A 12221-nucleotide genomic window follows, 5' to 3' on the forward strand; every position below is an offset into this window, starting at 1 on the left:
AGTACAGGTTTATTTTTTTTTTTTTAATAATGTGCAGTAGAAATATTCATGAAAACTTTTTACATAAATCTGTTATTTAATTTTTAATAAATTAGCTGATATTTCAAATCACCAAGGTGGTTCAATATTTAAAAGGAGTTCTATAGTGAAGCCTTCTGTCAGGAGAAGAATTGTCTTTTAATGAACATAATTACCTTCAGGTTTTCAGACTATTTTATTCTGTGTTTCTTAAAATGAAATTTGACATCATCCTTTTAGGATAGGAAATTATTTTAATAGATGTTAATTTTTTGAAATCTTGGACATCACAAAGATGTAGCTTTATGTGGCCTATGCTAACTTCAGATATAATAGTAAGAAATTCAAGCTAATATGTCAGGTAAAAATTCTTGAAATCATCTCACTGTGGGAAATCATATGCTTTTTAGTTGGCAATAGATAGATAAAACTAAGTGTTTTTCTGACGTAAGGCATTTTGCATGTCAGAATGTAGTCTGAAGATATTTTAATTCCTAATAATTCTTATTTAAATTTTTTAAAAAGCATTTTAAGAAACAAAAGCGGCTAATTCCTGAAAGGACCGTTTGGAAATACTTTGTTCAACTCTGCAGTGCATTGGAACACATGCATTCCCGACGAGTCATGCATAGAGGTAGGATAAAAACCACAAATAATTTCTAAAGTTGTTTTAAGTGATGCAGGTTATTCGGCAATTAAGAATAAATACCTTCCAGTCATAGCATAGTATCATGCTTTCTCAGTTAATTTATTTTCAAATTATCATTTACTAGGATGAAAAACCTTTCAGTAGAGCCCTACTTGTTTTAAAGAAAAATGAGAATTAGTTACTGTTCTGCTTTGCCTCTTCTGAGCATCCTGCTAATAATGTTGGTAACTTAAAAAAAAAAAAGAAAAGGTGCAGGAAAGCAGTTGATTATGTGTAAGGAAGATTCAGCGGATAGTATCTATCAGGGCCACTTCATTTCTTAATTTTGAACATTAGCTCTTAATATATTCTTGACTGTCAATCAAGTAGTTGGGCAGAGCATGTAAAGATGGCATCACTTAGGAACTGATCCTCTGATTTTGGGGTGTAAAAAATGTCAATACAGTTTATTTAAGCAATTATGATTTGTAAGGTCATCTAAATAAATAATTATGTTCATAGTAGAGTTATGATTTTATATTTTATGTAAATGTATCAATAAATTAATGTTTAATAAGATATTTAATATTGATATAAAATGGGCATAAATTTATTTTGTGCTTTGCATTTCACAAAAGTTTCTTTGAAAATGCATTTTAAGTGAAGATTAGGAGCAATCTCTATCATGCTGCGTTGATGATTATTTCTTTATCAGAGGACTAAGAACTCAGAAATAATAAGGCTCTATCAAAATTACCCAGAATGAAGCAATTGGGTCAAAATTCAAACTGACTTTCTTTCATTTTTAAGATAGAGTTTAAATTCTGCCATGAAAAGTATTTTAATCCCTTGAAAATACCTAAGCTGACATCATCTTTCACCTGATTCCTTCATCTCTTCACAGATATAAAACCAGCTAATGTGTTCATTACAGCCACTGGAGTGGTAAAACTTGGAGATCTTGGGCTTGGTCGGTTTTTCAGCTCCAAAACCACAGCTGCACATTCTTTAGGTAAGAGACACAGTATAATTTCATTCAGTTATCATGTGCGTGCATGCGTGCTTGTGTGTGCATGTGTGTGGTGAAAAACAACATAAGGGATGTACTAATTATATGCCAACTCTTACAGTCTAAAGACAACTGTTTTTAAAATCATCAGATTCTGAGTAGATCCCTATCATTCTCTGTTAAACATAATTTGTCCATTCACGTGACAGTTGGATACTTCTGTTAATTAGACCCCAGGTAGACATTTGGTTAAAAACAAAAAATACTAATAAACAAACTTGGTTTTAACAGTTGCTGTGGAGCATTCCTTTCATTCTTCATTTAACAACATTGAGATCATATGGAGATATGATGATTAAACCATATCATGAAAGGGTACTTCACCTGACTATTTAAAAATAATGTAGTAATTTGTAAATGTTTGTTTATTAAAATAACACATATCGATGTGATTACTACAGAGGGGAAAACCTTAAAGATGGTCTAAAACTAATGAGGAAAATATTCTCCTAAGTTATATTGAAGATATCTGCAGTATATTCATTCTAAAACTAATAATATAGCAATATCCCTTATATCTAAAATAGAACAGAATGCAGTAGCTGTTACATTATGTTAACGATGGAAAAAAGTTGTGCACTTCAGAAACAATAGAAATTACTAGGAAGAAATAATTTTTAAATCTAATAACCTAAAGAGAGAGACAGAGCTTCTCTTAAAACTCTTTTTTTTTTTTTTTTTTTTTTTTTTTTTTTTTTAATTTATTTATTTATTTATTTATTTTTATTTCCAGCATAACAGTATTCATTATTTTTGCACCACACCCCGTGCTCCATGCAATCCGTGCCCTCTATAATACCCACCACCTGGTACCCCAACCTCCCACCCCCCGTCCCTTCAAAACCCTCAGATTGTTTTTCAGAGTCCATAGTCTCTCATGGTTCACCTCCCCTTCCAATTTCCCCCAACTCCCTTCTCCACTCTAAGTCCCCATGTCCTCCATGCTATTTGTTATGCTCCACAAATAAGTGAAACCATATGATAGTTGACTCTCTCTGCTTGACTTATTTCACTCAGCATAATCTCTTCCAGTCCCGTCCATGTTGCTACAAAAGTTGGGTATTCATCCTTTCTGATGGAGGCATAATACTCTATCCCCAGGGGTACAGGTCTGTGAATCACCAGGTTTACACACTTCACAGGACTCACCAAAGCACATACCCTCCCCAATGTCCATAATCCCACCCCCTTCTCCCAAACCCCCTCCCCCCAGCAACCCTCAGTTTGTTTTGTGAGATTAAAAGTCACTTATGGTTTGTCTCCCTCCCAATCCCATCTTGTTTCATTGATTCTTCTCCTACCCACTTAAGCCCCCATGTTGCATCACCACTTCCTCATATCAGGGAGATCATATGATAGTTGTCTTTCTCTGCTTGACTTATTTCGCTAAGCATGATACGCTCTAGTTCCATCCATGTTGTCGCAAATGGCAAGATTTCATTTCTTTTGATGGCTGCATAGTATTCCATTGTGTATATATACCACATCTTCTTGATCCATTCATCTGTTGATGGACATCTAGGTTCTTTCCATAGTTTGGCTATTGTGGACATTGCTGCTATAAACATTCGGGTGCATGTGCCCCTTTGGATCACTACGTTTGTATCCTTAGGGTAAATACCCAATAGTGCAATTGCTGGGTCATAGGGCAGTTCTATTTTCAACATTTTGAGGAACCTCCATGCTGTTTTCCAGAGTGGCTGCACCAGCTTGCATTCCCACCAACAGTGTAGGAGGGTTCCCCTTTCTCCGCATCCTCGCCAGCATCTGTCATTTCCTGACTTGTTTATTTTAGCCATTCTGACTGGTGTGAGGTGATATCTCATTGTGGTTTTGATTTGTATTTCCCTGATGCCGAGTGATATGGAGCACTTTTTCATGTGTCTGTTGGCCATCTGGATGTCTTCTTTGCAGAAATGTCTGTTCATGTCCTCTGCCCATTTCTTGATTGGATTATTTGTTCTTTGGGTGTTGAGTTTGCTAAGTTCTTTATAGATTCTGGACACTAGTCCTTTATCTGATATGTCGTTTGCAAATATCTTCTCCCATTCTGTCAGTTGTCTTTTGATTTTGTTAACTGTTTCCTTTGCTGTGCAAAAGCTTTTGATCTTGATGAAATCCCAATAGTTCATTTTTGCCCTTGCTTCCCTTGCCTTTTGCGTTGTTCCTAGGAAGATGTTGCTGCGGTTGAGGTCAAAGAGGTTGCTGCCCGTGTTCTCCTCAAGGATTTTGATGGATTCCTTTCGCACATTGAGGTCCTTCATCCATTTTGAGTCTATTTTTGTGTGTGGTGTAAGGAAATGGTCCAATTTCATTTTTCTGCATGTGGCTGTCCAATTTTCCCAGCACCATTTATTGAAGAGGCTGTCTTTTTGCCATTGGACATTCTTTCCTGCTTTGTCGAAGATTAGTTGACCATAGTGTTGAGGGTCTATTTCTGGGCTCTCTATTCTGTTCCATTGATCTATGTGTCTGTTTTTGTGCCAGTACCATGCTGTCTTGATGACGACAGCTTTGTAATAGAGCTTGAAGTCCGGAATTGTGATGCCACCAACGTTGGCTTTCTTTTTCAATATCCCTTTGGCTATTCGAGGTCTTTTCTGGTTCCATATAAATTTTAGCATTATTTGTTCCATTTCTTTGAAAAAGATGGATGGTACTTTGATAGGAATTGCATTAAATGTGTAGATTGCTTTAGGTAGCATAGACATTTTCACAATATTTATTCTTCCAATCCAGGAGCATGGAACATTTTTCCATTTCTTTGTGTCTTCCTCAATTTCTTTCATGAGTACTTTATAGTTTTCTGAGTATAGATTCTGTGTCTCTTTGGTTAGGTTTATTCCTAGGTATCTTATGGTTTTGGGTGCAATTGTAAACGGGATTGACTCCTTAATTTCTCTTTCTTCTGTCTTGCTGTTGGTGTAGAGAAATGCAACTGATTTCTGTGCATTGATTTTATATCCTGACACTTTACTGAATTCCTGTATAAGTTCTAGCAGTTTTGGAGTGGAGTCTTTTGGGTTTTCCACATATAGTATCATATCATCTGCGAAGAGTGATAATTTGACTTCTTCTTTGCCGATTTGGATGCCTTTAATTTCCTTTTGTTGTCTGATTGCTGAGGCTAGGACCTCTAGTACTATGTTGAATAGCAGTGGTGATAATGGACATCCCTGCCGTGTTCCTGACCTTAGCGGAAAAGCTTTCAGGTTTTCTCCATTGAGAATGATATTTGCGGTGGGTTTTTCATAGATGGCTTTGATGATATTGAGGTATGTGCCCTCTATCCCTACACTTTGAAGAGTTTTGATCAGGAAGGGATGCTGTACTTTATCAAATGCTTTTTCAGCATCTATTGAGAGTATCATATGGTTCTTGTTCTTTCTTTTATTGATGTGTTGTATCACATTGACTGATTTGCGGATGTTGAACCAACCTTGCAGCCCTGGAATAAATCCCACTTGGTCGTGGTGAATAATCTTTTTAATGTACTGTTGAATCCTATTGGCTAGTATTTTGTTGAGTATTTTCGCATCTGTGTTCATCAAGGATATCAGTCTATAGCTCTCTTTTTTGGTGGGATCCTTGTCTGGTTTTAGGATCAAGGTGATGCTGGCTTCATAAAATGAGTTTGGAAGTTTTCCTTCCATTTCTATTTTTTGGAACAGTTTCAGGAGAATAGGAATTAGTTCTTCTTTAAATGTTTGGTAGAATTCCCCCGGGAAGCCGTCTGGCCCTGGGCTTTTGTTTGTTTGGAGATTTTTAATGACTGTTTCAATCTCCTTACTGGTTATGGGTCTGTTCAGGCTTTCTATTTCTTCCTGGTTCAGTTGTGGTAGTTTATATGTTTCTAGGAATGCATCCATTTCTTCCAGATTGTCAAATTTATTGGCGTAGAGTTGCTCATAGTATGTTCTTATAATAGTTTGTATTTCTTTGGTGTTAGTTGTGATCTCTCCTCTTTCATTCATGATTTTATTTATTTGGGTCCTTTCTCTTTTCTTTTTGATGAGTCGGGCCAGGGGTTTATCAATTTTATTAATTCTTTCAAAGAACCAGCTCCTAGTTTCGTTGATTTGTTCTATTGTTTTTTTGGTTTCTATTTCATTGATTTCTGCTCTGATCTTTATGATTTCTCTTCTCCTGCTGGGCTTAGGGTTTCTTTCTTGTTCTTTCTCCAGCTCCTTTAAGTGTAGGGTTAGGTTGTGTACCTGAGACCTTTCTTGTTTCTTGAGAAAGGCTTGTACCGCTATATATTTTCCTCTCAGGACTGCCTTTGTTGTGTCCCACAGATTTTGAACCGTTGTATTTTCATTATCATTTGTTTCCATGATTTTTTTCAATTCTTCTTTAATTTCCCGGTTGACCCATTCATTCTTTAGAAGGATGCTGTTTAGTCTCCATGTATTTGGGTTCTTTCCAAACTTCCTTTTGTGGTTGAGTTCTAGCTTTAGAGCATTGTGGTCTGAAAATATGCAGGGAATGATCCCAATCTTTTGATACCGGTTGAGTCCTGATTTAGGACCGAGGATGTGATCTATTCTGGAGAATGTTCCATGTGCACTAGAGAAGAATGTGTATTCTGTTGCTTTGGGATGAAATATTCTGAATATATCTGTGATGTCCATCTGGTCCAGTGTGTCGTTTAAGGCCTTTATTTCCTTGCTGATCTTTTGCTTGGATGATCTGTCCATTTCAGTGAGGGGAGTGTTAAAGTCCCCTACTATTATTGTATTATTGTTGATGTGTTTCTTTGATTTTGTTATTAATTGGTTTATATAGTTGGCTGCTCCCACGTTGGGGGCATAGATATTTAAAATTGTTAAATCTTCTTGTTGGACAGACCCTTTGAGTATGATATAGTGTCCTTCCTCATCTCTTATTATAGTCTTTGGCTTAAAATCTAATTGATCTGATATAAGGATTGCCACTCCTGCTTTCTTCTGATGTCCATTAGCATGGTAAATTCTTTTCCACCCCCTCACTTTAAATCTGGAGGTGTCTTCGGGCTTAAAATGAGTTTCCTGGAGGCAACATATAGATGGGTTTTGTTTTTTTATCCATTCTGATACCCTGTGTCTTTTGACAGGGGCATTTAGCCCATTAACATTCAGGGTAACTATTGAGAGATATGAATTTAGTGCCATTGTATTGCCTGTAAGTTGACTGTTACTGTATATGGTCTCTGTTACTTTCTGATCTACCACTTGTAGGCTCTCTCTTTGCTTAGAGGACCCCTTTCAATATTTCCTGTAGAGCTGGTTTGGTATTTGCAAATTCTTTCAGTTTTTGTTTGTCCTGGAAGCTTTTAATCTCTCCTTCTATTTTCAATGATAGCCTAGCTGGATATAGTATTCTTGGCTGCATGTTTTTCTCGTTTAGTGCTCTGAAAATATCATGCCAGCTCTTTCTGGCCTGCCAGGTCTCTGTGGATAAGTCAGCTGCCAATCTAATATTTTTACCATTGTATGTTACAGACTTCTTTTCCCGGGCTGCTTTCAGGATTTTCTCTTTGTCACTGAGACTTGTAAATTTTACTATTAGGTGACGGGGTGTGGGCCTATTCCTATTGATTTTGAGGGGCGTTCTCTGAACCTCCTGAATTTTGATGCTCGTTCCCTTTGCCATATTGGGGAAATTCTCCCCAATAATTCTCTCCAGTATACCTTCTGCTCCCCTCTCTCTTTCTTCTTCTTCTGGAATCCCAATTATTCTAATGTTGTTTCGTCTTATGGTGTCACTTATCTCTCGAATTCTCCCCTCGTGGTCCAGTAGCTGTTTGTCCCTCTTTTGCTCAGCTTCTTTATTCTCTGTCATTTGGTCTTCTATATCACTAATTCTTTCTTCTGCCTCATTTATCCTAGCAGTGAGAGCCTCCATTTTTGATTGCACTTCATTAATAGCTTTTTTTATTTCAACTTGGTTAGATTTTAGTTCTTTTATTTCTCCAGAAAGGGCTTTTATATCTCTCGAGAGGGTTTCTCTAATATCTTCCATGCCTTTTTCAAGCCCGGCTAGAACCTTGAGAATTGTCATTCTGAACTCTAGATCTGACATATTACCAATGTCTGTATTGATTAGGTCCCTAGCCTTCGGTACTGCCTCTTGTTCTTTTTTTTGTGTTGAATTTTTCCGTCTTGTCATTTTGTCCAGATAAGAGTATATGAAGGGGCAAGTAAAATACTAAAATGGTGGCAACAACCCCAGGAAAAAATGCTTTAACCAAATTAGAAGAGATCCAAAATCGTGAGGGGGGAGAAAGGGGATAAAAAGAGGTTCAAAAAGGAAGAAAGAAAAAAAAAGAAAAAAGAAAGAAAAAAAAAAGAAAAAAGAAAAGAAAAGAATTTAAAAAAAAAAAGGAAAACACCTGAGAAAATGTAAAAATGAAAAAATATATATATTAGATAAACTTTCAGAAAGTGGTTGTTTTTCTGTTTCCAGAATTGCTGTTCTTCTTCTCTTCGATCTGCCGATGGATTTTCAGGTGTTTGCAATCTTTAGATAAGCTATCTAGCTGATCTCCGGCTAGCTGAAGCAGTCTCAGCCTGCTACTTCTCCGCCATCTTGACTCCTCCCCTTAAAACTCTTCATATCACCTTTTGTTCTTGTAAATATAAAACTTAAATAAAATGGTAACAACCGGAATAAAATAAGAATTAAGATAAAAACAAGTTGACTTTAATTTAATGGTGCCCCATCTTTGGTATCATAATTTCACTGAAAACCATTAAATCTTTTTATAAAATTGTGTTTAAATGTGAAATAAAAAACTTCAAAATGGCCTGATGAGGAATAAGTGAATTACAGTAGATAGTAGGGTAGGGAAATGAGCATCTAAAATGGTTGACTAGACTTTTTAAAGTTTTTCCTGCTTTGTTTGTAAGACTCTGTGTGGCCCTGAACCTGTCATTTAATTTCTTTTATGTTTAGAACAGGATCTGGCACAGAAGTAGGCAACCGATCACTGCTGAATGACAAAATACTGGATCCTGGGTTAAAGAGTGATAGAAAGATAATACTTTACCCTTTTTACAGAGTTTTTATTTTGTCAAGTGTTCTAAGAAAATTAATTTTCAACTGATGTCGAGTAATACTGTCTTGTTTCCTTTCACTTTACATTTATTTTTAGAGAGTATTACAAATTTTTCTGGTTAAGAAGATTTGATAGGAAATGCATACATTTTAGTGGCACTTTCACAAGTTTTATTTGGAAGTTACAACTCTTAACAATGCAAACATGAAGAAAATGTAGACTATTCCATGTCAGTGTCATTTCTCACAGTAAAAGTAACATGTTTTTCACTTAGTTACTCACCTGAATGTTTTAACAGAATTCTGTCACTTAGTTTACCTAGAAATGCTAAATTACACGTACAGACACAGACATGTACACACACACATAAACACACACACTGCACGCCTGCCTACCCATGCTCAGGCGCACACGTGTGTTTCTTAAATGCTGCTTTGCAGACTGTCACTGTGAGCATGCTGTCCCCTGACTCTAAGGCTCTGGGGAGTGAAACTAACAGCAGTTTTGGGAATGGACTTCTTTAGCTTGCCTGCCCCTGCCTTGTACAGAAGTTCCAAACAGGGTTGACAAACGTGCATCTTCACGTTTTGGTGATGTGTTAGCTCAAATTATGTGATATGGAGAGTAAATTCATTAAGAAACTCTATCATATCAGGGTTTGTCTAAATCACTTTACTTAGGGTCATATAGTTTTATGTAGCTATGTAAGTATGTATGTGTGTGCAAGTGAAATAGACGGGGCCACCTGTAATGCAGCCAGTGAGGAAGTAGCAGCGAGACACTTTCTTTGATGAATGAACCGGTAGAAAAATAATTTCTTTCACAAGTACTTTTTCCCATATTATTTTGAGAAAAAAAATACTCTTAAAATAAGAAAATGTCTTTTGTTCCTGCTTGTCTTCTCTGCAAAGTATAGATTTTGATGGTCTGAAACTAAAGTTCAGTAAGCAAAGTGTAACATCCAGAATTAAAGATTGAATTCTGGCCTACCATGACTCTGTGGACCCAATAAAAAACCCATTTAGAAGGATCAGGAAAAATTGTCTGCTAACCAAGAATATGTATAAAATAACAAGGATATAAATCCTGACACAGACTTATGTTTGTTGACTTACATTACTTATATTTATTTATTGTTTTAAAAGATTTTGTATATTTATTTGATAGAGACACAGCAAGAGAGGGAACACAAGCAGGGGTAGTGAGAGTGAGAAGCAGGCTTCCTGCTGAGCAAGGAGCCTGGTGTGGGGCTCGATCCCATGACTCTGGGATCATGACCTGCACTGAGGGCAGATGTTTCACAACTGAGTTACCCAGGCACCTCAACTTATGTTATTTCTAAAAGAATTATTACCCTTTTATATTATTATCATGAATTTTAATTTTTTTTATTTACTTTTTTTTAAGATTTTATTTATTTATTTGACAGAGAGAAATCACAAGTAGATGGAGAGGCAGGCAGAGAGAGAGGAAGGGAAGCAGGCTCCCTGCTGAGCAGAGAGCCCGATGTGGGACTCGATCCCAGGACCCTGAGATCATGACCTGAGCCGAAGGCAGCAGCTTAACCCACTGAGCCACCCAGGCACCCCATGAATTTTTATTTTTAAGAGCAAATCCTAACTTTTCTTCTAAAGAGTTGATTATGAAAAGCAGTTGAAATTGTGGCATCTATGTGAATTTATTTTGCTTATAAAAAATATGATAGAATTACAGATTTTATTCTGTGTTGATTTGTTTTCTGATTTTACTAGGGTAATATCCATAGGGCATGATTTATCACTAGGGCAGGTCTAAATTTGAATGTAACTACAAATAAGTGAGATCTGTGTGTAGTTTATACTGTTTTTACATCAAATGAAGTTGATCTTGGAGCCCTATTTCATTTAACTTTGTAAAGGAGATGTTTTTAGGAATTTAATTTAAAAAAGCAAAAATTAATAGGATTTTAAAAACACCTTGTTACAGTTACGCACTTACATTTTCTGTTTTCCAAAATATATATTACTATTCAGAAATGAAGTTAAAGGATGCTATTTTTTCTTACTTTGATTCATAAATAGGAACTCACACTTCCAACATTTCTTATTTTTTAACAATCTTTAAAAGATTGTCAAGCATTTGAATTTTTCAATTTTCTGTTCATTTGTATCACTTATTTGTATTATTTCATTTTTTGATAACAAATGTACATGCAGTAGAATCTGTAGTTCTGTCACATTTTCTGTAGCAAATAAAGTTGTACAGGTGGTCACATTTATAGTGTTTTCAGAACCATTTTTCTTAATTAAAAATATGTCAACAAGGAATAGGCTTAAAAATTATAAATATAAAATCTGATGTTGCTGGATGTTCAGACTATGTTCAAATCCTCAGACTAGAAAAAAAAAAAAATTCTCAGAGGCCTTCACTTTGCCCTCTAGTTCCTCCCTGCTCCCAGCATATATGTTGAGTCACAGTCTCTCTCTTTTCTTTTCCCGCTTGCTTAATCCATAGTTACTTTATGTTTAAACTAGGAAAATGTTCTCCCTTGTTTCTACTATTTTAAGAAAGTCAATTATATACATTTCCAGCAGACTTACCTTACTAAAAGAGATCATCTGATTATATCACTTCCCCCCAAAATCCTTGATTGTTCCCTGTTGCCTAAAGAATGTCGTACGGAGTCCTTAAGTAGTCGGGGTCCTCTAGAGTTTGATGTCCTCTGTAACTTTTCATTCTTGCCATTGACTACACAGCGTCCCTCCTTATGTGCCAGCCGTGTTTCTCCTCTTGCTTTGTTCCGCATGTGAGAAATAGCGTGAGGTTTGGGAGAGAATGGAGGGTATCTGGGTTTCATGTCCCTTGTACTGTAGGACTTTGATCAAACCATTTATCAACTTTTCCCACTTCTCAGTTTCCAATTGATGAAAATAGAAATGTGGATAACTGTTCTATGTTTTGCCCTAATCTCTAATAATACGTGAACATAAAGGTGTTTTCGTTCACCGTAATGTGCTCTTAAGTTGCTTAGGTGAATACGAAGGTGGTATTGGTGGTGAAGATACAGCAAAGGGATGAAGGGAAAAGGGAGAAGGAATTCATGTACTGTTTATTGTTCTTGTAAAGTACCTGAATTGAATCATTTAAAAGACAGTTTTAGTACCTTTCTTATGCATGTGCTGTTCTAGGGACCAGGAACAAGCCTAAACAAGACCAGTGATCTTCATAGATCTCAGTGCGGGGTGAGGGAATAGATAATTATCTGATGCTTTCGTTTTTTTGTTAGCCATGTGACAGAGCGTGACTAGGAGGAGGATTATGTTAGAAGAGACACGGTCAGATAAGGCCTCCTGGAGGAGGTGACTTTGAACCAAGATCAGGATGCAGAAGAACCAGCTACACATGACCTAGGGAACAGTGTACACAAAGGGGCAGATGCAGGATAAGCTCTTTCTGTGGAAAGTTTGCTGGAGCAGCGTGAGGGAAGGGTT

At 36.4% G+C, this 12221-nt stretch overlaps 1 protein-coding gene across 3 annotated transcripts in view; it reads left to right on the forward strand.

Moving 5' to 3' along the window:
* Positions 1-12221, forward strand: part of NEK7 (NIMA related kinase 7) — a 156061-nt gene that overhangs the window by 108582 nt on the left and 35258 nt on the right. For all 3 annotated transcript variants that reach the window (XM_032319398.1, XM_032319395.1, XM_032319396.1), the window contains 2 exons: positions 544-652; positions 1551-1658. In XM_032319398.1, coding sequence (XP_032175289.1) covers positions 544-652; positions 1551-1658 — 217 coding nt within the window. The remainder of the gene's footprint in view (positions 1-543; positions 653-1550; positions 1659-12221) is intronic.

This window comes from Mustela erminea, chromosome 17 (assembly GCF_009829155.1).
Source record: "Mustela erminea isolate mMusErm1 chromosome 17, mMusErm1.Pri, whole genome shotgun sequence".
Classification (NCBI taxonomy): domain Eukaryota; kingdom Metazoa; phylum Chordata; class Mammalia; order Carnivora; family Mustelidae; genus Mustela; species Mustela erminea.